Source organism: Furipterus horrens, unplaced genomic scaffold (genome assembly GCF_987537825.1).
Source record: "Furipterus horrens unplaced genomic scaffold, mFurHor1.1.pri manual_scaffold_11, whole genome shotgun sequence".
NCBI classification, from domain to species: Eukaryota; Metazoa; Chordata; class Mammalia; order Chiroptera; family Furipteridae; genus Furipterus; species Furipterus horrens.
The window spans coordinates 24,987,763-25,015,671 of record NW_028327181.1 but is presented as its reverse complement, the minus strand read 5'-3'; the positions used below and the strand labels follow the sequence as shown (position 1 = coordinate 25,015,671).

The following is a 27,909-nucleotide window of genomic DNA, read 5'->3' as shown; positions in this document are numbered from 1 at the left end:
ACTGTACCATTCCTCCCTTTGGTTTTTAAAACTCATGGAGGGCAAAGACCATTCATTCAGCAGATACGTATTAACATCCTCTAGGAGCCGGCCTGAGCTGGGGATACAGTGAGAAGCAACCACCTGTCTTTCTTGATGACACAGACATTTGATTTCTCTGCTTAGGTTGGCTGCTCTTCCCCAGCCCCAGCTCATATAATGCCTCAACTATCCCTTCAAGAACCCCCCAAGCTTTCCCTAGATCCTTGACACTGTCCCTCTGGGTCATCATCCCAGGCAAGGAGAATATTTTAAATTAGTAAGTAAAGCTCAAAGGGTTATGGAGGGCACTAGAGATGTGAGAACCTGTGAGCAGGGTAGCCTGCCCTCTCCGAGGTCTCAGGGCCCCTCCTGCCAGCATGTCTGAGCACATACCTCACACACACACACCCACACACCACACAGCCCACACTCACACACACACGCAGCGCTCATGCACCCACTTCCCCACCGAATGGAAAGTCCTACTTCCGCCTTCCTTCCTGGGACAAAGCGCCTCCCCCTTCCTAGGGTCCCCAGGCCCTGGGGCACTGTGGCCCCCACTCTTAGCCGGGCCCAGGGGCTGTGCTGAGGAGAATTTAAACCCAGTTTCTTGCAACTGGGGCTACAAAGGAGAGACCATCAATGCCAGTAAGATAAAAAATACCTAAAAAGAAATAAAGTATTTTACTCAGACACACAAATACACACTCTGAACTCCACCCTGGGAGCTGGTAAAACAGTTCAGATCTTAGGGCTGTCCGCCTTCCAGGGTCCTCCGACTTGGCGTTCCTGAGGAGGTGTGTCCCGAGGCGCCACAGCGCCCGCCTGTCCCACCCAGACACAGGTCACAGCTGTTCCTGGGTCGGAGGCAGAAGAAGCAGATCTCCCAGAGCTCACCTCAGCCTCGCTTAAGGCTGGAGGGGACAGGCTGTGGTCTTCAGGTCTCTGCTCCCTGGGCAGGACAGGTAGCCTCCCGTCCCCACCTCTGACCCGGCTTTGGAGGCTCAGAGGTGAGAGGCTCTGCAGGCCGGTTTTCCATCTCCAGAGTCCAGGGATTCGGCTCAGTCTGGGCTCTGGGAGTACAGGTAGCGATCCCGTTCTCAGCCCGCAGGGACACACGTTGGGGTGACTGGCGGGTGGCCCCTGCATCTACACCCCAGTCTGTTCTTTAATCCAGTCCCGAAATACAGGGAGCCTTGTGTACACGCCTGGCTTGTCCTTCTGGGCGCAGCCTTCACCCCAGCTCACCACGCCGGCCTGGAAGATCCGCCCATTGGCCTCCACGCTGGACAGGGGGCCCCCGGAATCGCCCTGAGGGGAGACAAGCCCTGAGTGCCCTGCCCCGGTCCCCAGACCCCGCCCTGCCCCTTCCCGGGCGCCCCGCACGCACCTGGCAGGCATCCACGCCCCCGCTCAGGTAGCCCACGCACATCATGCGTGGGGTGATCTGCTGTGGCATCAGCTTCTCGCAGGTCGTTTGGTTGATGACACGGATCTCGCCCTTCTGCAGGATCAGCACGACGGTGCCTGGGGAGAGGGCAGGGCAGGCTGACCGCGCAGCGGGCGCCTGGGGGCTGGGCCACGTGGAACAGCACCCCCCAAGGGGCCCCCACAGCAACGGCTGGACTAGCAAACTCTGGAGGCACCCAAGGCCTGAGGCTGACACACAGCCAGGGTAGTGACGGCACAGCTCCTGCACGGAGGCGACAGGCCGGACCGCATGGAACACACGCCGCGGGGACGCGGGTGGGAACAGGAGGGCGCCACGGAGCGCCGCAGAGGCGTCGGTAAACGCCCTCGAGCCCCGATCAGGTCGTTCCCTTTTCCTCTCCTTGGCCTACAGAGTCCCAGCGGCGTGCCAAGTTATATCAGAGCTGAGATTTTCAATGTGACATATACCAACGAAGGGCTTTCGGAAGGAGGCAGAGAAGAGCGGAGGCGGGCCCCCCGCGGTCCGAGGCAGGCGCAGCTCGCCCGGCCTTTGCATCGGTGCTCCCACAAGTGTCCTTACGTTCACTGAGCACCGTTTGGGGAGGTGTTTTTATCTCCATTTGGCAGGTGAAGAAACAGGCTCAGAGTTCAAGCACCCGCCAAAGCCACTCCGCTCCCGGGCGCAGCCAGGCCCTCCCACCCAAGGCCCGGCCCCCTCAGTCTCCCGCTGTCACTGGAAGCCTCGGTCCGCGGGGTAGGGTCGGGGCGCGGCCCAGCTCACCTCCCTCGCGGGTGTGGCCCCAGCCGGTGACCCAGATGGCTTTGCCCACCGGGAAGACGTGCGTGGCAGCGGGCAGGCAGATGGGCCGCACGGTGCTGCTGTACTCGACCGGCCGCTCCAGCTCCAGCAGCGCGATGTCATAGTCGTAGGTGAAGTCGTTGAAGGACGGGTGACTGATGATGCGCTTCAGCCTGCGCTCCTGCACCTCCTGGGCGCTGCGCTTGCTCTGGTCGTGCAGCCCCAGGAAGGCCGTCCACATCGTGGGGTTCGAGTACCTGCGGACCCAGCACAGAGGCACCTGCCGCGCTCGCCAGGCAGCGTGGCTCCTGCGCGGCCTCCACCCCGCCCCCATCCCAAACTGCCAGGTGGCTCCCACCACTTCACTACCCCCGTTCCTGCTTTGTTTCCCTCTTTCAATTCATTTTTATCTGATTTCCAAAAAATTCCTTATTATATCTTGTTCATCTGATCTTTCAGAGAAGGAATAACACAGAACTCAATCCAAATAGTTTTCTAACACAGTGGCATATATTCTAAGTACCAAATGAACTGGAAAATACATTGAATTTGATCTGTTGGGTGTGTCGCCGGTAGCAGTATCGATGCAGAAACGCTGAAAGTGTCTCTTTGCTAGAGGACAAGACGCTGGTGTTGGGAGCCAATTTCTGATGTGGGAAAAGGGGGCTCCAAGCAAGGAGTGGGGAGCAAGAAAGAGCCCTGTGCTACTGAAACACGAGGGTCGCAGTAAAAGCTCACAACTTTTCCAAAACAAAGGCCTAAAAGCAATGACCTTCCTAATGCCACCAGAACTTGGTTTCCAAACATCCTTCTGCATTAAAAGGAACCAAGACTCCTTGGAGAAGCGGTTGTTTTCGGGTGTGGAGCAGCAAACAGTAAAGCTGCCCCAGAACCTTCACATCATCAGAAGCGAGGGGGTGCCCAAGGGGGTGCTCAAGCAAGGATGGAGCCGGCGGGACAAGACGTGTCCAAAATCACGTTCCTCTGAACATTTAAATAAACAATAGGATTATTTACTATACATGCTGAAGAAGGAACACAGAAATCCATAAGTCTATCCTGAGCCTAAAAAATAATTTCAAAAAGTTTATAAGGGGAGAAGGGAAGCCATTCTTTACAGAAGACACCAGCTAATAAATACAGAAGAAATGATGCAATGATAAATCCCATTTTGCACCTGCCATAGCAATAACCAATACATGCAAGAATCACTGAGGAAAGCTAAACCGCTGGGTAAAAGACTGTGGGGGAGCGAGATGTTGGCACTGATTCAAAGCATCACCCAAGATGACTTACTCATAACCAAAGGGGGAAGTACCTTTGCACAGAGGAAGCCCCGGGACACCACCCTAAGCAAGTACTCAAGACTACTCTCAGCCAAGCCCGCTGACATCAGGCGCTTCCTGAGGAGGACACTATCACCCAGGTAGTGTTTCCTACAACAAATGTGTAACCCAACTCTAATCAAGAAAAAACAATGGGAAAAATCTAAAATGAGAGACACTCTGTAAAATACCTGGCCTGGACTTTTCAAAAGTTTATTGTGACAATAGACCAAAAATTACAGGCTTAGGGGAACTATTTTATATTTAAAAGAGACTGAAGAAAACTAATGACCAAATACAAAGCATAACCTTTGACTGGATCCCAGATTTGAGAGGGGAAAAGCTACAAAGGGCAATATTGGGAGAATCAGAAGACATCTGGAAGGTGGACTAGCGAACACCGTCATTTCTGGATGTCATAACTGTATTGTGGTCACGTGGGGGAATTTCCTTGTTTGTAGGAGATGCAGGTGACGCACTTAAGGAAGAACTGTCATGATGGCTGCACCTAATTGAGAACTAGTTCAGAAAAACACACATGGACATCTGTGGAAGCACGGCTTGGCAGCGTCTATGTAACCAGGCCTTTTAAGGACGGTGTCCACCAGCTGAAGGAATTTGAGGGGAAGACTTGATAGTCTGTCAGCAAATACGGACTGGACCTCCCAGAAGATGAAGAAGAGAAAAGAACAAGAAAACACCTGTAAAATCAGGAAGGACATCTTGGAGAAAAAAGTCAAAAAGGTGGTCATGTGAAGCCGATGGGTGACATCCCAATGCTGCCTTGTCACGGCACATGTGGCTGGACAGCAAGCATGGGGAACCGTGCAGGCTCCAGCTCTGGGAGACAACTCCATAGTGGGTGACAAGTGGGTGACATGGCAGCAAGAACCACCTGGAGACCAGCCCTGACCGTTCCATCAAGTTCCGAAGACAAAAAAGGCAGAGGCTGACAGGAAGGATAAGTCTGTGAAGGACCAGGTCGCCTTGCTCTCAGAAGCTGCACTCCTGGCTCCAGTCTGAAAGACCCCGGACTCACGCCAACAGGAGCAACAGGAGGGGCACACTGGGCCTCAGCACTGATGGAGGTGGCCCTTGGTGGATGCGGGCAACTGCCGCCCCTCAGAGGACAGGACGACACGTCACAGCTGGAAGTGGACCAAGCTCTCCCTGAAGAATTATTGTTCAGTACTTGATCTTCATTCCCTCTGATAATATAGTTTCAAGGAACTTTTCCTTTATTTTTGTTAACAGTTTAAAAACCTGTAATGGCATTATAATAACTACTGAAGAGGAAGATAAGCTATCTTCCTACTTCTAAGTGTGACACTTGGGGTCCTAATGCAGAGCTAGTTATTCTTTCCTAGTTTCACCGTGGCTTATTTTAACAGACTGGGGTAACAGCTGGTGTAAGATGCATATAACCTAATGTGAACTTGGTGGTCTGAAGTGTTTCACTAACAAAAAGATTGCTTAGCAGACGAAATCTTTTGTCACTGATGTGTTTTAAGATATTTCAATGTTTAAAGGAAAATATTTTTGCCCTGGCCAATATGGCTCAGTTTGTTGGAGCATCACCCTGGAAACCAGAATGTTGCAGGTTTGGTCCCTCGTCAGGGTGTGTATGGGAGGCAACCAATCTCTCTCTCTCTCTCTCTCTCTCCCCCACACACACACACACACCCTGGATATATCCTCGTGTAAAGATATTTTAAAAAAGAAAAATATTTTTAAAAATCTGTGTGTGTGTGCATGTGCATGTGTGAAGAGAGAAAAATAAAACTAATGTGGTAAAATTCAACAATTAGTGAAATAGATAAAGGGTAGGAGAGTGTTCATTGTAATTTTTTCTTTCATGATACTCACACCTTTGTTGTAGGTTTGAATTTTTTTTAAATAAAAAACTGGGAAAATATATCTTTAAAATAGAAAATGTATATGATAACCCTGGCTGGTGAGGTTCAGTGGACTGAGTGTCAGCTGCAAACCAAAGGGTTGCTGGTTTAATTCCCAGGCAGGGCACAGGCCTGGGTTCCGGGCCAGGCTCCCAGTTGGGGGCATTCAGGAGGCAACCACACATTGATGCTTCTCTCCCTCTCTTTCTTCCTCCCCTCCCCTCTCTTTAAAAAATAAATAACATCTTTAGAAAAAGAAAATGTATACGGTAGAGAAAAGTGTCAAGGCTTGCTTCATTTTCTCTAGCCTTTCGGGAAAGCTAAGAGGCTACTGAAGTGGCCTCACAGCCCACACCTCAGACGCGTGCCCCAGGCCTGTCCCCCACCCCTGCCGAAGCCCGCCCACACCCCTGCTTGCCCACCTCCCTACAGCCTCACGCCCAGACTGAAGTGCCAGCCTCCACCCGGCCCCTTGGCCTCTGGTTTCACTCTAACCTGTTGCTGTCAGATGACATCTCCCTAAAGACTACTTTGGTGGGAGCCTCTTGGTCTTAGTCAATACCCTACATGATTCCCAAACCTCCCCTCAACCTCAGCTCCCCAACCAGGCATTCGACACCCCCATTCATTCCACCTTCCCCTTTCTAACCTTTCCCCCGCTCACCCTTGTATTCAGTCAGGCACTCGTCCGTTCACTTATTCATTCAATAATTATTGGACACCTCTGATGTTCTAGTCATTGCACGAGACCCAATCTGCACATTCACAGTGTGCTGGGGAGAGACCCGGGGAACCACCCACCCGGATGGCACAGCAAGCGTGACAGTGTCCTTCGGAGGACGGGCAGGCAGGTGCTACAGAAGAGCGTGGTGTGGGAGGCGTGAGTCAACTGAGGAGGCAGGTCAGGAACCAGGCCTTGGAGATTAATAGGATTTGGTCAAATCCCAACGGTGCAAAGAAAGCAGCACATTCAAAGAGAACAAATGGAAAGTTCAGGAAGCGCCCCAAAATTGAACATAGGGCCGGTGTGAGGCCAGGATAGGGGACTGAGGTTGACCAGATGGGAGGGTACTGATGACATGGCCACATGGGTCATGCTAACGCATTGCTACGCTACCCTGCGAGCCGCAGCAGGCACATAAGCAGGGGGTTGACAGGATCGGGTAGCTCTTTGGAAGGAGCACTCTGGCATTGGTGAGTACACACTATCCTGCTCAGAAGGAAGCAAAAAGATCAGGTAGGTATGGGCCCTGGCTGGTGTGGCTCAGTGGATTGAGCGCCAGCCTGTGAAGCAAAAAGTCGCTGGTTCAATTCCCAGTGAGGGCACGTGCCTGGGTTGCAGGCCAAGTTCCACTGGGGCACACTGATGTTTCTCTCTCTCTTCCTCCCTACCTTCTCCTCTAAATAAATAAATAAATAAATAACTCTTAAAAAAGAAAAAAAGATCGGGTAAGGGGAGCTGAGGCCACCTAGGCCGGAGGAGCCGAGGCAGTAGCAGTGGGAGTGGGAAAGAGGAGAGATGTCTCTGGGATACCTAGAAGGCAAGGACCTGGTGCGTGAAAAGATGGGGCAGAGAGCAGAGTCACCCTGCCACTCGGGCTCTCCCTCCCTGTGATCCCATCACTGACAGGGACGTCCCTCCATCAGCCCAGTGTTCTTGCTGAGAGTCCTGTGCCCCAAGACTCCCCACCCATATTCAAGTCTTCCCTTAAACCCGTCACAGCGGTCTCTTCTCTTAACGCCCACATCACTCAGTCTAGGACAGTCTTTGATTACAGGAGCAGACCTAGTCTCCAACTGTTTAAGGCAGGCACACCTCCCAGTAACTGAGAAGGTCCCAGGGACGGCCACGGTGTAAGAGAGACTGCTGGAAGTAGTTGTCAGAGCTGACCGCTCGCCCAGCACCCTTCTCGGTGCTGACACGAGATGTCATTTTATTTGAAGGCAGGGCCACCTGTTTTAAGGTGAGGACTCACTCACAAAGAGGTTAAGTGACTGGCCCAAGATCACACAGTAAACGAGTTGTGTCCCACGATCCAAACCCAGGCAGCCTATGCTCTAACCACAACGTGATGCCACCTCAGCCACAGCCCGTGAGCAATTGTTGACCTAGAAACGTGTCCACGGTAACAGCTCCCCAGGTCCCTGTACACCTCACACCTGCCTTCCTCTGCTCACAACTCCCCCTTGTCCTGTGACAAACACCCTCGCTTTCAACACATGAATCAGATGCCCCTGCTCAGAAAGGCATTCCTAACATCTGCCCTCTCCAGAGCTCAGGCAGAGCTCCAAACTCCACACATGGCCCCAGGAAGCCTGGCCACGGTTCTAGCCTCGTGCTTACTGTGTGCATGTGCGTGCATTCACATGTGTTCACATGCGTGTTTATACAAGTGCATGTGCACACAACATAACAGATCTTGTCATCCCCCACCCCAGGACATCTAGTCTCCCAGTCTAATAATAACAGTGGCTGCTGAATGTATTAACTGGCAGAAGTAAGACTGATGATCAACAGCAGATGAAGGAAAAAGAAGTGAAAGACGAGAGGATGAAGCAAGAGAAGGAGGCTGGGTATGTCCCAGCCTGTCCAGCCGAGGGGCCCGGAGCTGTGGGGCTGCAGTGACAATGAGGACAACAAGAGCTCGGTTTCTAATTACCATTCCCCACTAAAAGGGCTTCCTGGGGACACGGCTCATCCGAGGGCTGGGCTGGGGCACATATGGCAAAGCCTAAAGCACCTGGCAGTGCCCAAAAGCAAGAAGGTGGCTCCAAAAAGGCAAAAGACTGGGGCCATGTCAAAGGGACACAGGAGTCACGCTCAAAGTTCCCCACAGATGTGAAACAACATGAGCAGCAAAGTCAATAACAGGGCATTGGATTACAACCTGCACCATAAACGCACGAGTCCACAGAAACATGAATAGCATGGGGGAAGGGGGGTGGGGACAGTTACTCCCAGTGGAGGAAGCTGGCAAGCTCTATCTTAACCCAAGACTGGCAGGACAAGCGATGTCATGTTGATGTCATTTACCCATCGACATGATGTAATATTTCTCCAAACTTTGGAACCCCCTTCTCATCATGAGAACATCAGTCCAACCCACAGCAAGGGAGCCTTCTACAGGATACTGACCTCCAGATTGCCAAGGTCACGAAAAACAAGCAAACACACAGACTGAGAGACCGTCACAGCCCAGAGGAGCCTGGGGAGCGGGGACATAGAATGTAAAGTGGAGGCCGGGACTGGCTCCCAGAGCAGAGAGGACGCCAGGATGAAAGCTGATGCATCACCCCAAAAGGAAGGAAAATCTGCCCAGTGTCCAGTTGGACTGAAGCTGACAAAATGGGAAGAGAAAGGACAGTCAGGCTGTGGGAGGCCTCAGTTCACAGCCCAGCAAGGCCCCTGGGACAGCAGCACTGACCCCCCAGCCCCCAGATCTTGGCCATCACCACCGTCACCCATGCCCACCTCTGTGCCTGAAGCCCAGGAGGTACCGCGGGCCCTGTCTCTCCTGAAAGCTCTCTCCTTCCTACAACAGGGCATCAGGGCAGCCCGGGGCCCCTCATGACTTGTACTCAGCAGGAAGGCCATGAGGGGGGCAGTCCCCTGGAATGTCTGCTCCCCTGGGCCCCTCCTCCAGGAGCAAGCTGTCCCCTTAGACTCCCTCCCAGAGCCGACTGCCAGGGGGCCTGAGTGGGCTGGAGCTAAGACGCAGAGATCCCAGGCCTGAGTCACCTGCCCACTCTGTCCTGAGACCCCAGCACAGCCTCCCTTAGTGACCGTCCCTGTGCCAGGCAGGAGTCTGCCCTGCACCTGAGGCCACGATGGGCTGCGCACATACTGTGCGCAGGCGCGGAGCTCAGCGTCTCAGCCATGCTGTCATATTTAATTCTCACGCCTCTAAGGATAAGAGCTCACACTGTCACCAGTGCCCCTGAAAGACCGGAGGCCTGGGTCACCTTGCACACCACAGCCACGCAGTTCCTGCCAGGCTGGTCTGAACAAATCCCCAGGAGCCCCTTTCATGCAGAGACTAGCCATGCAGACTGTGGAATCCACTCGCCCTGGTCCGAGTCCAGCTCTGTCCCTTAATAACCAGGCAACCTGAGCAAATGTCCTTACCTCTCTGAACCTACATTTCTGTGAAATGCGGACATAACCAGACCTGCCTAACCGGGTCGTTAGGAAAGACACCTCGAGGGTGCTTGACCGAGAGGAAGCACCTCAAGGAGACTTGTTTCTATTGTTGCTCTTTGTAGCCCCATCCTGGGGTGCCTGCAACCGCTCCAGCCCTGGCCCTGGCCCAGCGCCACCCCCCTTGGCATGACTCACAGACACAGGGGCCTCCCAACCCCAGAACACACAGCACCTCCCCCCACTTTCTGGCAAGTGGCTCACTTGAATCCTCTCTCGTCCATGAAGCAGTGCGCTGCAGACACCATCCAGCTGCGGGAGATGAGGGAAGCCCCGCACAGGTGGCCCTGGCCAAGGGCGTGCAGGCTCACCTGCCAGGGCCACTCGCCTTCCTCTGCATCCTTGCCCCCGACCACCCGGGACTGCCTGCTGAACGCTCGCACCCCGCAGTCTGTGAGTGCAGAGAACCGAAGGAAGAACAGGGAGTTAAGCTGGGGTACCAGCACCAAGCCCCCCACCAGGCCCCGAGAGAGCCCACATGGGGTGGTCGCCTTGCAGTGGGCACAGCGCCGCTAGCGCAGTTGTGGCAAGAGGGACCCCTACGAGTAAGGAGCTCCGAGCCTCAGACCCACTGGCTTCCACGGGGACCCTCTCCCCGGCTCCAAGTTCAAAACCCTCACACACCCGTCTCCCCCCTCCAGCACAAATGCCTTCGAGGCCCTCCAGACACCTGCCGGTTTGCTTAGATTTACTCTGGGTGTCATTTGCCTAGATTTCCTAGTCAGATGCTGAAAGACACAGCCCTCGGAGGGAACAGCGGGCGGGTGACATGAAGTCACAGAACAGCTGCAGCTGTGCTCACACTGGACCTGGGGCCAGAGCTTCTGAAACACGCGGGAGGCCACAAATCCAAATGTGGGGTGGGGTGCCCTGCCAGGGCTCCGGCAAGCTGCACCCTCCCTGCGCCTGGCAGGATGGGAAAGCCAGGGCTTGCCCTGGGGCCGGGCCTGAAAGCAGGGGCCAGCCCAGCCTGGTCGCCAGGACAACAGCCGCCACAGAGGCGCTGACTTGCCCTCTGCCCTGGGCCTCGCCTCCAGGACCAGAGCACACCCGTGGGGCGGTGCCACAGTGCCAATCAACAGATCAGCAAGGGCGCCCTTCCCTCCAGGGCGGACGCGGGCGCCTGCGCAGGGGCCCGGCACAGCCCTGCTCACCGCAGTCCCTCTCGTCAGAGCCGTCGCTGCAGTCCTGCTTCCCGTCGCACTCGGGGTTGCCCTTGCTCACACAGCGCCCGTCGGGGCAGCGGTAGGTGTGCTTGCTGCAGGCGACGCCGCTCACTGCACACGGGGCAGGTGTGGGGAGAAAAACCGTCACCCTGTGGCTCTCTGTCTACCCAGGACAACCATCCACCTCCTGCCCTGCCCACCAGTCCTGCCACCAGTTCCCCACCTTCTGGAAGGTCCTCCCCATATGGACGCCCTTTCTCGTCACACTTCCCAAAAGGTGCTTTGTGTTTATTAAACTCTGGGCGTGCTGCATGGGCCTGTGCTCACGGCTGCTCCCTTGGACAGGAGGAAAGTCCCCCGAGGGGCAGCGGGCCGGGCCGGGCCTTACCGCTGTCGCAGGTGGCCTCGTCAGACCCGTCCCCACAGCTGTCCTTCCCGTCACACTGCTGGCTCTTCGGGATGCACTTGCCATTGCCACACTTGAAGGTCTCGTCCGGACAGCCTGGGCAGCAGAGTGCACTCAGCAGGGGCTCGGAGCCCCAGCTGAGGGGGGGGCTGCAGGAGCCCAGGCCGCCGGCCCCCATGAGCACTCACCGCACCCCAGCTCATCACTTTTGTCCCCGCAGTCATTCACGTTGTCACAGACCCAGAAGCGGGGCTTGCACAGCTTGTTCTTGCACGTGAACTGGTAGGTGGCGTTGCATTCTGGAGGGGGCGAGGGCAGCAGGCGGCTGGTGAGGCTCAGCAGGGATGCGAGTCGCCAGCCTCCCTCATCACTCACTGCTTCCCTGGAGAGCTGCCTGGGGACACAGTCCCATCTGGAGAGTGGGTCCGGGCGCCCCGAGTCATTGGCTACAGAAGCTGCCCTCAGCACGGCAGAAACGCTGCGCTGCCCGCCCCGCAGGACACAGGGCTCCAAACGGCAGGGTGAGGGAAGGGGCTAGATGTCCGCAAGGGGGAGGGGCACCCCCTCCCGCCCCTTGGGCCACGGGGTCCCCTGACTCACTGCAGTCCAGCTCGTCACTGTAGTCGGCGCAGTCGGCCCAACCATCGCAACGCAGTTCGTTCCGAATGCAGCGCCCCGTGTTGCACGTGAACCTCCCTGGGCATGCTGCAGGGGGACAGGACAGGCCTGACTTCCACGGCCACCGCCCCGCCCCCCACAGCCAGTGCCACCCCCCCGCCCCGCCCCCAGAGCCAACTTCCCACCCCACTGAGGCCGAAAGAGAGAACTCACTGGCCAGCCTGAGCAGAGAGCAGCTGGCTCCCCAGGAGAGTCCCCAGGCCCACCAAGCCCAGGCGGCGAGCCAATGCGGGAAGGCTGGCCCGGGGTCCCCCCTGACTGCTAGTGATTGAACCCCGGGAAGCTTCGAGCCCAGTAAAGCGGGGCTGGCTGGGTATACGCTCAGCTCTACTGCCCCGCCTCCTGGGTCAGCCATGTCCCCGAGTGCCAGGCCCCCCACTGGCAACACAGACGTGGCAGCTCCACAGCTCGGTGATTTGTGTGTCAAACGGCCACCACACTTCCTTAATTAAGGTACTTTCCATATTCCCAATTTCTGAAATTGGAAGGTGTCTGACAACTGGTGTCATCAGGCCGATGACAAAGTGGAGAGGAGGCTGTTGGCACTTTCTCTGCAGAGGCAGCGTTGTCACTTATCAAAGGGGTTTGCTCATCTAATTACACTTTTGGTGGGAAGCCATGAGCTTGAATTTTAACTTAAATTTGGATTCGTATGTTATCCTTAAAATGTCTTCCAAAAGGTTATTCTCTATGGAAGGGATGAAACCAAAAACCATTGTGTATGTGGAAGAACTGTTATTCACACCGCAGACAGTGAAATTAGCGGCAACAAAAACTGCCAGATGTCTTAGATGTAGACCGCAGAATTGTCAAAGCCAGTAGTTATTGCAGTGTTCATGCCCCAGAATTTTCAAATGTGTCTCAAAATTATGCTATTATTTGTAAAGGTACTAAAAGGCCACCAGGACAAGCACCAATGATCAAAGTCACAGTAATGGAGAACCAAAGGGACAGGTGTCCGAAGGCCATTGGGTCCTCAGGCCTAGGGGGCTACCATGGGGACAGAAGGGCATGGGGTTTGCCAGTGTTCATGGAGGCTTTCTGAATATATATTTCAGGTAGCCATTTTTCCCTCAGAAAGCTGCTACAAAGATATGCGTCTTACATTCCTGGCATCTTAGCACCAGGAAAGTGCAACGTAAGGAGAGGCTTCCCAGAGAATGCATCTTGGGTCCCTTTCTCGAGCCAAGTCCCTCCTTCTAAAGAAGTCACTCACGGTCACTGGAGTCATAGGACAGGTACTCGGCCAAGAAGCCCGTGTCGGTGTAGGACTGATCCGAATGGAAGTGGACAGTGATCCTGCTGCTCTTGCTGGCGACCACAAACTGGGACTTCTTTCCGCAGAACCTGGAGAAGGAGGCCAACAGTAGGAAGAGGACCCACCCTCAGTCTTGGGCACCCCCCCCCATGGGCCCCAGCACCGGGCCAGCTCCCCCACTCCCCAGCCGAATCCCCTCTCCCGAGCGCTCACTTTTCCCCGTTGACCTCCACGTAGTCCTTGGTGCACGGGCCCAGGGACACATTGGGCTCAACCAGGTAGAAGACTTTGAACAACACCTTGACATTTTGGTTGTTGGGCACCTGCAGAGAGAGATGTTGCTGGTCTCTGCTGCTTCTTTCCATTTCCCAAACCCAGGGACATCAGAGGTGGCCGTGGGGCTGGGGGAGCAGAGCATGGAGCATGGCTGCTGGGTTGTTCTTCACCAGCCCACAGGGACAACGTGCAACACTGAGCAGGGGGGCCGGGGGCCATGTCTGAAAGAACTTCTAGACTCAGAGATGAGGGACACTGTTATATCGCTACAGAAGGCTGGAAAGCTCTCCTGACATTATTGAAGGGAGGAAAAAGAGACGGATCTCTGACGGGGACGGCGAAAGAAGCAGTCCTGTCGGCAGGACTCATTCAGCAAGTGCTCTCTCTGCTGCCCACAGACACGCCGACCTCATCTCGACTGCACGTCTGGGAAGCAGCAAGCTGGGGCTCTGCCCGGAGGCCCTCCGTCAGCCGCAGAGGAGCTAGGGCTTGAGGCTGGGTCTACTTGACATTGCAGCAGGTCAGCCCCACCTGACCCTGCCCGCATAGGGCGTAGGATTCGCACCAGCAGCCTCTCCAGGGCCGCTGGGAGCTCCTCTCCCTCTCCTCTGCCCGCCCCTCCTCTCTCTCTCCCTCCCTCCCTTTCTCACCCATCTCCCCGATCGCTCCCGCTTCCTCCCCTACAGCTCCTACCTCGATGTCCCAAGTGCAGTTGATGTTGGGAGGGTAGTGAGCGGGGTAGTAGGGGCTGCTAAATGTCCCTTGGACTTCCCGTAAGTAGCCTCCACAGCCTGAGAGGAAAGAGAAGACAGGGCAGGAGGACTGAGGTCGCTGGGCCAGGCAGGCAGGCGGGGCACCCGTGCGCGGCTGACGTCTTTAGGGAGGGTGAAGGCAGGTGGCCCTGTGACTTAAGCTTCAAACCTCTGTCACCAACCTGGGCCCATTCACCAGCCACAGGGCTTGGCCTGTGACTGCCTGGACTCAGGCCAACGGCTAACTACTGTCCCCTTCTCCGCCCCACCCCTGCCCCTCCTTACTGCTCATCTTAGGCAGCTGGAAGAACATGGCTTCAAAGCCAGGGTGTCGCCGCTCAGTGTTGGTTATCAGTGTGACGAGCAGGACATTCTGGGAGGAGAGGAAGGTCAGGTTGTAGGAAGGGGGGTAGGTGCCACATAGCCTGTCAGGGCAAAAGGGGTGGGCATGAGTGAAAGCAAACAGAACCCAGGCAGAGGAGCCCAAGGACCCCTCTCCTAACCCTGGTTCTGGTCCCAAAAGGCCAAGGGTGGTGTCTAAAAGCCCCGCCCCACACAAAACCATCAGCCACCTGAGTAAGGATTTAGTTATAAGACTGTCTCTGTTTAAAGTAGCAAAACCTCAGACACATTGCCTAACCTTAGAGGATTCGTTAAATAAACTACAGGCTAAAAATAACAATAATAGTAGTAGTAGCGGCACAAACAACTAACACTTATTAACAACATGCCAGACCCTGTTCTGCATGCTTTTAAATCTATTAACTCAGGTAGCTTCATGACAACTCTATGAACTAGAGACGATTAGCCCCGTTTTACAGATAAGGACACCGAGGCACGGAGAGGGAAAATAACATGCCCACGATTCCACAGTCACTAAGTCAGGGCAGAAGTTCGAACCTCAGCATCAGGCTCCAGAGCCCACATGGCCAGTGACCGTGTCCCACTGCCTCTGAACTATACCACGTCACGCACCCATTGAAAAATAACGACTGGAGACAGGACTACTGATTTGGAAAGATCATCATAATACAGGGTGGGGCAAGAGCAGGTTTGAACTTGTGTGTGAAACACAGTTTATTCTTATCTTATTATTTATTAATTTTTGTATTATTGTCCATCCGAGTAACTGTAAACCTACTTTTGCCCCACCCTGTATACTTCCATTTGTAAAAAGCAGACAACAAAGCCACAGGTGCTATGTAATCCTATATTTAAATATAATCACAATCACACACATATGCAGCAGAAGAGTCTGGAAGAATATACATCACAAAACTAACAGGGATTGCTTCCAGAAAGTAAAATGATGAATGACGCTTGTCCTCTTTGTGCGTGTTTTCCACTTTTCCTTTCAGGAGGTACATCTATCTGTTGTACAACTAATAAGTTAGAGAGGGAAGAAACCCTGCTCCAAGAGGGAGTGTAGACAGAAGCCCTGACTGCTCAGCTGTGGCAGCAGATGGCTCCGTCGTGGTTTTGGCTCGAACGTCAGCCCGTGGTTAATCACGATGGTCCGCTGGGCTCGCTTCCACAGGCAGCGACAGAAGGTGGGCAGGGGCAGAGCGCCCCACCTGCGTGCCTCTGACGGCAGCCCCCTCTGGACAGCTGGCTGGCTGGGTGGCGCTCATCTCGGCACCCCAACCTCCTCAGCAGGAACGTTATGCACCCTGTTCCTTGTAATCCTGAGGATTTCACATCTGGGGCCTTGCTGACTCTCGAGAGACTGCCCTCCCAGGGTAGGATAACTCCTAGAGGTGGGGTAGACTCGACCGAGGCCAAGCCTTTCACAAGCAGCCCAAACACCTCCTCCCTGGGGCTCTTACACCGAAGGCCACCATCCGCTTACCCGATTCACCTACAACCAGGCTCCAGCTCCTGAGAAACACTCCTTCGCTCCAGAGCCCATTGGAACTATTCAACCACATACCCTGCCCTGCCTTGACTGTCCTGCGGAAACCCCAACAGAACAGCACTGCCCATGTTTTCCGCCAGTGTCCCCTGCCTCCTGGCCGGCCCTGGTGCGTCTCCACGTCGACCCAGGCGGCCACCTCCTCATGGGAGCGCTGAGTAACAAGCTATCTTCCCCACTGGCTGCCGTCTCCTGACCTGTTGGCCTCAACAAAACTGTTTGACAGCACAGGCCACACCTTCGCAGGGGAAGGCAGAACACCCTGCTTGTTGGTGTCCAGGGACCAGTGGGCCTTCCTCACCATTGCCCGGGCAGACCAGGAGACACTCTCCCGCCGTTCCCACCGAGAGCGCCACCTCCCCTGGACGTTTGCACTGGCCTGCACCCAACAGCGACAGCTGTGTCTCCCACGGCACCACAACCCCCTCCGGAGGCCAGGCCCAGCAGCAGCCCCCCTCTACCCCACAGGACACTCACCGCACCACGGTGCGGGGTTCCACGGGGCTCAGGGTGTCATACACGATGACTGGGTCATTGCCATTGTTGTCACTGGGCGTGACGTCAAAGCTTCGGAAGGTGAGGCTCAGCACAGAGTCGGCGTCCCCCCGCAGGGTCCACTGGCAGCGAGCGAAAGCAGGGTAGGGACTGTCAGGAAAGCCGGGTGTGGTGAAGCGCATCAGCTCCCCACCTCGGGCGTGCAGGGCGAATCTGCATCTGTCTGTGGGGGACACAAGAGGGTGAGGGGCAGAGCTGGGCAGGGCCGGCAGGGTGAGCGCCCAGAGCCCTAGAGGGGGTGCCCCAGGGCCGGCCTCTCCAAGGCGCTTTTCCTGGACCCAAGAGAGACCAGGAAGGGGGCTCCTTGTGGCCTGGGACAGGCGAATGGATGTGCTGGCCATCACCACCATGTGACTTTTGGGGCCACGTCAGTAGAAGGGGCGTCTGGCCACATCCCAATCCTCCTCTAGGAGGAGGCATGATACTTACTGTCGTGGGTGGTCTGTACTGTTCTGGGGTCAGTGGCTGAAAAACAAGAGGGAGAACAAAGTATTTACTGATCTAGTCTATTTCCTCCTTCCTGCTCCCTTATCCCCCTAAAGGGAGGTGCCGCAGCCAGCACACTGTCCCCTCTCCCAGCATGTTAGTGGCAGCCCCCCCTGCCCACCCACCCCTGGTGGCCCGGCACTCACGGAAGCCCACCACCGAGGTCAGCACGAAGGAGTTCAGCGTGCGGGTGCGGGGCGGCAGCCTGACATCGTGCTCCTGGGCCATGGCGCGCTCAGACTCCTCCACCAAGTGGCTGGGGAGACTGAACTCCGACCAGTAGTAGGCAATGACGCTGCCCTCGCTGGGGAGACAGGGCCACGTCTGAGAGGGGGTCAGCTCTGGGCACCGGCTTGTCCCCACTCTCCGAGATGCCGGGTGCAGACCCAGTGTTGGAAAAATAATGAAGAAGCACTACCATTCCTGAGTGGTTTACACGGCAGGCGCACTGCAGAGCACGCCACCTGCCCGGGCGCCCCTGTCACAGCTACACCTCCCGGACAGAAGAGCTGAGTGGCCTAAGTCACAGAACAGGACAGAACAGGATGGGCACCCTGGTCCTCCAAGCCAGGACCTCGTGGCTCCATCACCCTGCAGACTGCAGGCTCTTGTCCCACATATGAGCCCACACCGACCCCACCCCCCGCCCCAACCTTCACCCCCTCAGCACCCACCTGAAGGCGGTCACTGCTGACTCCTTGTGGTAGGGACCCAGGACTGGGATGCCACTGTACAACAGCTTCAGCTGGGGGAAGGAGAGGAGGCTGAGGCCAGGCCGGGAGGCGGCGATGGCCCCAGGCCCCCAGTCCATGCTGCTCCGTCCCTCCTGGGGTCCGGGTGCCCTTCCCATGTCCCACACCCACCCAGGGAGCAGACGGCAGGGATGAGCTCAAGCCCAGAAGCTGGACTCACCGCCTCCTTCACTTTGCTGGCCAGCTCTGCAAACTCAGTGGAGTTTGGGTTCTCATAGGCATCCAGAAAGTTCTCATTTGTGACCCTCAGGTAGCCATTGAAGATCTTCTGGACCCGCACGTTCCGGTCTGTGCAAGACCAGGGAAGGGGGACAGTCAGAGGAAGTGACATCACCCCCGTCCTGTCCCCCATGTCCACAGGCTGCCCTCAGCACCCCTGGGGGAGCTGCTGTGACAAAGGACATGGAGGCGGTGGGCCAGATCTCTACTGGAATCCACACCCGCGCTCAGACCCCCGAGCACGGAAGCAACAGACCCTCTGACAACAGGAGTGAGAACCAGGCGGGGCCGTGCGCACAGGAGCCCTACGGGCCAGCTCTGACCGGTTCCTGGCCCTCCCACCACCTCTGTGGCTCGGAAGGGGAGACAGAGCCCGAGACCCCTCCTCACCCACCGCCACTGCACCTCCCTTCTCTCCCTCATGTCCACAGGAGGCGGGCCCCGGGTCTGTCCCTTGAAGGAGGAGGTAGAGCCCCCCCACCCCCCTCCGCAGTGCCCCCACTTTACTCACACTGGAAGTGCCACACCAGTAAGCCAGCCATGAGAGAGAGCAGGAGGATGCCGATAAGCACGGCGACCAGCACCACCCAGGGCTTGGGGCCTCGTTTCTCAACCTTCTTGGTGTTGTTGACCGGCAAGAACTCCAGGCCTTCCTCGAAGCCATGCATGTTCTGCAGAGAGAAAGGCCCTGCAGCTCAGAAACTCTCTCACCTCGACAGCCCATCTGAATAAACCCAGTCACGAAGCTCTCCACTTGCATGAATCATCTTTGACACAGGTAGATGCCCAGGTGTGGGGAAGGCGGGCCCAGCCCAGGGCCGTGACTGGCCACCAGGTTCCTAAAAGCCCATCCTCCAGCCACCACACCCCCAGGCCCCCCCCACCCCCCGTGACCCCCGCACCTTCTAGAAGCCTTCGGGCAGCACGAAGACTGCGGCCCCTACCCAGTGGCCCTGCTTCGCCAATGTTTAACCAGTCAGAAGTAAAAAGGACCATCAAGAAAACTATTTATTTTATTGTAAAGAACATTAAAGTGGCTCAGTTTAAAAAAAAGAAGCAAAAAGGCAGTAAGCAAGGGCCGCTCTGCCATGCCACGGTGGAACAAACCACCCTGCTTCCAGCCTTAAGTGTCCACACACAGGATTTCCAGGTGAGGTGAGAAGGTCACGTCTCTCCTGGATTCCACACCCGTGCTCAGACCCAAGGGCAGGAGAAGCAACAGAACTTCCCACTAACAGGCTGGCAGCTTCCCCAGCTCCCCCGTGTCAGGGGCATCCAGGAAGGGGGGCACGAAGGCGATGGGGCAGGCACGGTGTCAGCTCGCCCTCCAGACAGGCAAGCCTTTCCGACACATCATCTGCCTGCCTTCAGTCCTGGGCAGGGGCCGTGCGGCACGAAACGCAGAGGTTCATTTATAGGCTTAACTACCTCGCACCCAGTGCGAAAGGATTGGTAATAAAAGCAAGAGCCCACACCCGAAATTCCACAGATATGTCCATTTTTCACAGTTTCCAGATGGGGTTCTTCTGGTGTTAACCTCATAACTTGAATCATGTGCTTTTAAACTGACATTTCTTGGTTCGTCACATGTAAATATTATCTATGAAATATCCTCCCCACTCCTGCCACAGCTGGATACTTTTATCTTAGCTCCCTAATTGGTTGTATTTGTGACTTTGTCTAACATCGCATGGAGGAACATACTCCAGCCCTGGCTGGGTAGCTCAATTGGTTTGAGCATCATCCCAATATGCAAAGGTTTCAGGTTCGATCCCCAGTCAGGGCAAATACAAGAATCAACCAATGAATGCATCAATAAGTGGAACAACAAATCAGTGTTTCTCTTTCTCTCCAACTTCCTTCCTCTCTCTCTAAAAATCCATCAATCAATAAGTAAATCACTTAAAAAAAAAAAGAAGAAACACACTTCATACCTAACCATACTATGGTAATCATATTGTAGCATACAAATGTATCAAATCAATACGCTGTATACCTTAAAGAATATTATATGTCAGTTATGTCCCAATAAAAATAAACTTTAATAAAGAAAAGAAACAGACCCCAGACGGCTTGTTCTGGAATTTGTCTCCATATTTCTAAAGAATATGCCAGTACCACTATCTCTTGATTCATCTACTGAAAATATAATCAATGACTTTCTATTATAATAACATGGATTTTAATGTCCTTCCTTCGCTGTCTCTCACCCAACCTCCCAAAAGTTATCAGGCTGAAGTTTTTAAAAAATTATATCCATACTTTACGCTTTCATTATTAGTCTTTGAAAATATTGTTCATTATAGTTTCCTTCCCAGTACAACTATATATTTTTTTTCTGTTGCAAATATTCTTTTACTTGGGTTTCTTTTTAACATACACCCAAGTCTTCCCCTACAATCCGAGAGCTCTGTAATACTCTTCTAAGCTTCCACATATAAAGTCTATCAAATAATCTTTCACTTCATTTTCATCCTGGGGATCTCCCTCCTACAGACCTTCATCCTTTCCCATAGCTGTTGTCTGGAACCTCCTTCACCATAACCCTGGGGATTCCTTTCATCTCTCTTTTGTGTTACCATCCCTGTTTCCTAGATTCTATGTCTTCATCTCTTTTGGATCACATTTGTTGACCGTTTGGCTGTGTATAGAACTATAGTTTTCAAATGGTTTTCATTTAGAATTTTGAAGTCTCCATTGTTTTTTTTAGCTTTTATTTTGGCTTTTGTGAAATATAATAGTACACGTCCATTATTTTTTATTCATAATTCTCATCTTTCTCTGAAAGACTTGACGGTGTGCTTTGAATTGGGTCTTTAAATTTCAAAAAGTGAGCTCTCCACCTGCCCTTTGAATTGGGAATCTCTTATCTTTCAGCCTAGAAAACTTTCTTATATTATTTCTTAGATTATGTCCTCCCCTTCATTTCCTCTGGTCTACCTTTCTGCAATTTCTAATATTTGTATTATCCTCTAATTTATCCTTTCTCTGCTATCATCATCTGTTTCTTAACCTTTCTGATGAGTTTTTTATTTCTGCTATTAAATCTTTAATTTCCATGTTGGCTGGTATGGCTCAGTGGATTGAGTGCCGGCCTGCAAACCAAAGGGTCCCGGTTTGATTCCCTGTCAGGGCACATGCCTGGCTTGCCAGCCAGGTTCCAAGTTGGGTGTATGTGAGAGGCAGTTGATTGATGTTTCTCTCCCTCTCTTTTTCTCCCTCCCTTCCCCTCTCTCTGAAACTAACTAAATAAATATATTTTTTAAAACTTTAATTCCAAGAGTTCTTTCTTGTTCCCTGAATTTTGGGTGCATGATCTTCTCACCTTTGAATTTCTACTGAGTACCTTTTCTCCATTTTTATTTTCTCTTTCATGTTGAAGGCTGTCCTGAAATGCCCAAGGATGCTTGGTTGTTCATATTTAAGAACAAGGTCCAAAAGGCTGTTCGGAAGCTCTGTGTGAATGGCTTGGCACAAGTGGCTTTACTGTAGGCCACAATCAAGTGAGCTTTTTACTGGGCACTCCCAACAGTGAAGCTATGTAGATCCTTTCTATGGAGTGCTTTAATTGCTCCAGAGACTAATTTTCTAATCTCTTGGATAGAGTGATTCAAACCCAGCCACTAGCCTTCCAGAACATGTGAGAAAATAGACCTTGGCCTTTTTGCCCCTCGCTACAGCATTCCTCTGCACCTGGTGTCCTCGGGTCTATAGAAATCAATTTCCCACCCCTTATGGGGGACTGGTTGGGTGGGGGCATTTTTGTTTGAGACAGAGGTGGGGATCTGAGGACGTCTGACAATGCCCTTCTCTTCTCACCTCTATATTATGACACCAGAGCCCAATTCCAGAGCCTGGTTGAGGACATTATCAGAGAAATACCAGGAGCCCTTGTGAGTGTGGCTAAGTGGGCTGGAGCATCAGCCCATAAACCACAAAGTCACAGGCCTGATTACCAGTCAGGACACATGCCTAGGTTGCAGGTTCAGTCCCCAGTCAGGGCATGTATGAGAGGCAACTGATCGCTGTTTTTCTCTCACATTGATGTTTCTCTCCCTCTCCCTCCCCCTCCCTTCCCCTCTCTAAAATCAATGAGCTTGTCGTCAGGTGAGAATTTTAAAAAAATGAAGAAGAAGAAATACTAAGAGAATATTTCTAAGAGCTAAAGAGAGGAATTCTGGGATTCTTCAACATTCTGGGATTTTTTTAAAACTTACTCTTGTAAACCTACAGAATTTGAAAAATAGCTTCACTGAGGTATACTTGACAAAATAAATTGTACATATCAACAGTGTACAATTTTGGCACGTGTATTCATACTCACAAAACCAACCCCAAAATCAAGACAATGAACATACCCATCACCTTGAAGAGTCTCCTCCTGGCCCCTCCCTCCCAGTCCTCCCGCATTCCCTTCCCTGCCCTTATGCAACCCCTATCTGCTTCCTATCAGTAAAGACTAGTTTGCTTTTTCCAGAGCATTACATAAAGGGAATTACACAACATGTTCACTTTATTGTCTTGTTTCTTTGCTCAACAACTATTTTGAGACTCATCCACATTATTATGTTTATTGTGTCAATAGTGCACGCCTTTCTATTGTTAAGGAGTATCCCATTGTACGGATACCCACCAATTTGTTTCCCTAGTCCCTGTTGATGGACATTTGGGTTGTTTCCCGTTTGGGGTTATCAGAATCAAAGCTGCTATCAACAATCCCGTAGAAATCCCTGCGTTGGCATATGCTTTCATTTCTCTTGGGTAAATATTTAGAAGCAGAATAGAAAGTTTGTGTGACAGGCGTATCTTTTTAAGAAACTGCCAAACAGTTTTCCAAAGTGATTGTACTATTTCACTTTGCCAGCAGCAGTACTGGAGGATTCCAGTTGTCCACTTCCTGTCCAGAACGTGGTATAGTCAATCTTTTTAAATTTAGCCATTCTAACAGATATACAGTGGTATCTCACTGTGGTTTTAAGAAAGTTGTCCCGAATGACTAAATGCTGTTGCACATCTTTTCATATACTTAATTGCCATCTCGTTATCTTCTTTGGTGAAGTGTCTTTTTAAATCATAGTAAAGATGGGCTTGCTTACTTTCTTACTGAGTTTCGAGTTTTACATATATATATCCTGGATACAGTCCTTTGTCAAAAATTAGTTGTCCACATATTTGTGGGTCTCTTCGATCTCTCTGTCTGCCTTTGGGCTGATACCATACTGTCTTCATGACTGCAGCTTTGAACATAAAAAGAAAAGCTATTGGAAATAATGAATTTAGCAAGGTTGTAGGATACAAGATCAATATATAAACATTAATTGTATTTCTATATGTTAATAACAACCAACTGGAAATTAAAACAAGAAGAATATCATTTACAATAACACCAACAACATGGAATACTCAGGAGCAAGTCTGACAAAAGACATCCAAGACCTATACACTGAAAAATACAAAGCAGTTCTGAGGAATGTTAAAAGACCTAAATTAATTAAGCAATAGCTCATGTTCATGGACTGGAAGACTCAATATAGTTAAGATGTCTATTCTCAAACTTGTCTAGACATTCAATACAATCTTGATCAAAACTTAAGGAGGCTTTTTGTATAATGGATGAGCTGGTCTGAAATTCCTATGGAAATGCAGCAGACAGTGAAAAGCAGAACAAGCCAGAGAACTAAAATCACATGATCGCAAGCCTTACTATAAAGGCAAAGAATGTTTTTCTTTATATTTCAATAATCATGTAGTATTTCACTCCAAGAATGATGTTATATTCTTTGATGGTTACTTTATTTTTTATTTTATTTTGGTTTTTCAATTACAGTTGTCCCCTTTTCCCCTAATTTCTCTCCCCCACCCAACCCACCCCCTCTCCCGCAATCATATCCCTCCCCGTTGTCCATGTCCATGAGTCATTTATACGGGTTCTTTGACTAAACCGTTCCCTTACTTATCCCCCTTCTCTCCCTCTCCCCTCCCCCCTATTGACTGCTATTCTGCTCTTTGTTCTATTTAGTTCCTTTGTTTATGTTGTTCTTCAGCTTCCTGTATTAGTTGATATCATATGGTATTTTTCTTTCTTTGCCTGGCTTATTTCACTAAGCATAATTCTCTGTAGTTCCATCCATGTTGTCGCAAATGGCAGGAGTTCCTTCTTTCTTTCTGCTACGTAGTATTCCATTGTGTAAATGTACCACAGTTTTTTGATCCACTCATCTACAGATGGGCACTTAGGTTGTTTCCAGCACTTAGCTATTGTAAACAGGGCTGCAATGAACATAGGGGTGCATAAGTCCTTTTGAATTGGTGTTTCAAGATTCTTCGGGTATAATCCTAGTAGTGGAGTCGCTGGTTCAAAAGGCAGTTCCATTTTTAATCTTTTGAGGAAATTCCACACTGTTTTCCACAGTGGCTGCACCAGTCTGCATTGCATTCCCACCAACCGTGCAGTAGGGTTCCCGTTTCTCCACATCCTCGCCAGCACTTGTTGCTTGTTGATTTGTTGATGATGGCCATTCTGACTGGTGTAAAATGGTATCTCATTGTGGTTTTTATTTGCATCTCCCTGATGGCTAATGATGTTGAGCATTTTTTCATGTGTCTATGGACCTTCTGTATGTCCTCTTCGGAGAAGTGTTTGTTCAGGTCCTGATGGTTACTTTAATGGGCAATCTTTTCTTATTTTATAAATGCCCTACCTTCTGGCTCTTCTTTAGGTTACCAACTAGATCTTTTTATCTTCAGAACTTTGTCTTTCTCTTTCAAGTTCTAGGGTTTTTCATTTTTTAATGGGCAATGGTCCTTGGTCGTCTAATCATATTTAAAAATGAAAAAAAATACAATGTGGTGAAGTCCAGTGGGGGTGGAAGTGGGCGAAGAGAGAGGGATGGGAAGCACATGTAATAGTGTCAACAATATAAATAGAAAAAATCTTAATAAAAAAAATAGGAAGGCTTTAGAGCTTGACTCTCTGAACAGACTGTATGTATGTGTTCATATGTTAGAAGAAATGTAAGAAAATAATTGTTTATTATGTTTACTTTCAACTTACAGAGTAACTTCACAACCATTTTCTTACTGATCCCCGCAAGAGTCCTGGACACTTCCATGCCTGGGCCGTCACCAGGGCGAAATGATGGCTTTGCAGGACCACACAGCCAGTCCAGACTCGGTCCTGGTTTCTGCCTCCCAGAGTGGTCAGCTTCCACAACTCAAGAAGCCAGTATTCAGGGGGAAAAAAAAGCAAGCTCCTCGGGAAGGGGGAGATGGCCGACAGCATGGACAGTGCACGCCAGGGGCCACCGGGCTTGGCCTTGGAGCAAGGCTGGTGGCAGTGGGACAGGCTGGATGGCAGGGCCGGGACCATCCCTGCAGTGCGAATGCTGCCTACACCAAGCCCAGAAGTGCGTTTAATCAGTAACTAGACTGCTTCCATTTATAACCCTTCTCTCGGCTGCATTTTTAGGCATATTAGAGATCATGTTGCCTAACCCAGGCATTTTATTGAGAAGGAAACTGGGGCTGAGGGAGTGGCCCGTACAAAGTCACAAAGGCAAGTGAGGTCAGCCAGACAGCAAAGTTGCGGTGAGAGCCACGCCCTTCCACCCTCTAGGTGGTTGGTCCAGCCCTGCTCACGTGGAGGAGGGGACAGGGAGCCCCCATCCATGCCGCTTAACTACATACACAGCCATCTCTCTACACTAACAATCTCTCTACAGGCCACAGAGCCAATAGAAGAGAAAGTATGCCGGCGCCTGCTTTTGCCTCTCTTTTCTCTCTTTTGTAGAAGTAAACACATTGGCAGGAACCCATACAAAACCCAGTGCTGAGACGCCAGATGCTTGCTTACACAGACAGACACAGAGGCCACGAGAGCGAGGCCACATAACTCTCGTGGCCAATTCCCACCAGCCAGCCAAGGCCCCAGACACACAACGAGGCTCAAAGCCAGCGCAGACAAGAGAACAAGGAATGACTTCCTGGAGGGAGGACAGGTGGGCCTGAAGGGCATGAAGAACCTGGCGGGATGAAGCGGGAGAACCCAGGAGGCAGGCTGCAGGGGCAGGGTCGCCGTTGCCAGCCAGCTCACCGGAGGGCAGAGGGCTATGGTCCAGAAACCCAGGAGGATGTAGAAGCCCAGGAGAATATCCAATTTTCTGCTGTATCAAGCACACTAGTGCGAGAGACACCTCCTCCACAAGGCCAGTTGCTGTCCTAAAAAACTGATGTACAAAAGCTATTTGATGACATAAGAAAGACCCTTGCAGTCACCTGACTCCCCTGAAGAAACAAACTCACCAGGGCTGAAAACTAAATACTTAGCAAACAAAACTCTGTGTCCAAGTCAACCAAGAAATTCTCCCACTTGAGGGGAACCGCCTCCTGACTCCCAAGCACACACTAATACACCTGTCACCAGCTCCCAACTCCCCAGGGTCTACTCTCCCTCTGGCTCTGGGGACCAGCAAATCCAAAGCTAGACTTGTCATCAGCAGTTCAAAGTGTGGTCCTCATGAGAAAAAAAGCAACTGGTGAGTGTTGATATTTTTAAATGGCAAAATAACACTAACCATCCAAAAATCCACGCAAGATCTCAGAGCAGGTGAGGGAGAAACAAATCTTCATGCCAGACTGTTTGTTTGTTTGTTTTTTAAAACTGTTGCTCATTTGGCTAAGGGTGCGTGTGACCTGCTGGGAAAGGGAAGGAACCTGAAAACAGAGGTCACTCAGAGCTCGGGGAAGTACCATGCAAGGCCCATCACATGTCATCTGGTAACTTGCTTTTGCTGCCAAAGATCAAGGTCAAGGGGCAGGAGAGACGCCACTGTCTAGAGACAAAGGTGTGTCGCTCAGACCTGACACTGGGACAAGGGTGGCTGGCTTCACACACCACTGCCAGCCCTGCCATTGCTGTTCACATACAGGCTTGGTGACTCGGTGCACCCGCCACCAGATGGGACGGATTTTAATTCCATGATGTTATCACTATCACTATGGTCATTAGAACCATAAAATCTCCCTGAGATGAGTCAAGCAAGAAAGGACAGTCTGAGCATCTGCAATGCCCTTCCACAGAGAGAAGGTCCTCGAAGATGGATGCCTCCCTTTATAAGGAGAAAGGCAAAACCAGTATACTCGGAACTCACGGCCGCTCCCTGATGCCGCCGGTGATGCTGCCAGTCCGTGTTAGAACCTGGCCAGAGCCCCCAGAAACAGAGCATGGCTCAGGGCCGCCAAGGATGATGGCACAAAAATGAATTCCATCCCTGGGCAGGAGGTCAGTCTGCTGGAACATTGTCTGGTACACCCAAGGGTTGTGGGTTTGATCCCTAATCAGGGTGCATACAACAGGAGGCAACCGATCAATGTTTCTCTCATATTAACGTCTCTCTCTCTCTCTCTCTCTCTCTCTCTCCCTCTCTCCCTCTCTCTCCCCCTCTCTCTCTTTCCCCGCCTCTTCCTCTCTCTCTGAAAACCAGTAAATATATATATATATATATCGGCGGCGGCGGCGGCAGCCGTCCGTCTCAAGAGACGATGGTGTAGCTTCTTAAGAGTCTATCTGCACCGCCGAGAATGGCTGTGCAGTCCGACTCAGGAGTGACACGGTATCTGTCTCCTCCCGTGTTGAATCGACATCTTGCGATGACGCTGGAGTGTCCTCTCCAGTGAAGCTGAAGCTACAGAGCCTGGGCAGGGTGATATGGAGGGTCTGCTGTTGCCCATGCAGCAGACGCCCCCTCTCTTCGCAGCTGAAGGGTCCAAGGGAAAGACGGA

The 27,909-nt window shown here is 52.1% G+C and overlaps 1 protein-coding gene across 2 annotated transcripts in view; it reads right to left on the bottom strand.

Annotated features, from left to right (window-relative positions):
- Positions 1–686: 686 nt before the first annotated feature.
- The window catches only part of ST14 (ST14 transmembrane serine protease matriptase), a 38,186-nt gene continuing 10,963 nt past the window's right edge, over positions 687–27,909 (bottom strand). For both annotated transcript variants that reach the window (XM_090290582.1, XM_090290583.1), the window contains exons 2-19: positions 18,641–18,800; positions 18,071–18,198; positions 17,833–17,903; positions 17,305–17,462; positions 17,102–17,137; positions 16,595–16,835; positions 14,491–14,630; positions 14,147–14,244; positions 13,391–13,500; positions 13,136–13,266; positions 11,842–11,946; positions 11,430–11,540; positions 11,224–11,337; positions 10,824–10,946; positions 9,874–10,060; positions 2,234–2,508; positions 1,412–1,548; positions 687–1,332 (exon numbers count right to left, since the gene is read on the bottom strand). In XM_090290582.1, the coding sequence (XP_090146708.1) occupies positions 1,171–1,332; positions 1,412–1,548; positions 2,234–2,508; positions 9,874–10,060; positions 10,824–10,946; positions 11,224–11,337; positions 11,430–11,540; positions 11,842–11,946; positions 13,136–13,266; positions 13,391–13,500; positions 14,147–14,244; positions 14,491–14,630; positions 16,595–16,835; positions 17,102–17,137; positions 17,305–17,462; positions 17,833–17,903; positions 18,071–18,198; positions 18,641–18,800 (2,487 nt within the window). In that variant the 3' untranslated portion in view covers positions 687–1,170. The remainder of the gene's footprint in view (positions 1,333–1,411; positions 1,549–2,233; positions 2,509–9,873; positions 10,061–10,823; positions 10,947–11,223; positions 11,338–11,429; positions 11,541–11,841; positions 11,947–13,135; positions 13,267–13,390; positions 13,501–14,146; positions 14,245–14,490; positions 14,631–16,594; positions 16,836–17,101; positions 17,138–17,304; positions 17,463–17,832; positions 17,904–18,070; positions 18,199–18,640; positions 18,801–27,909) is intronic.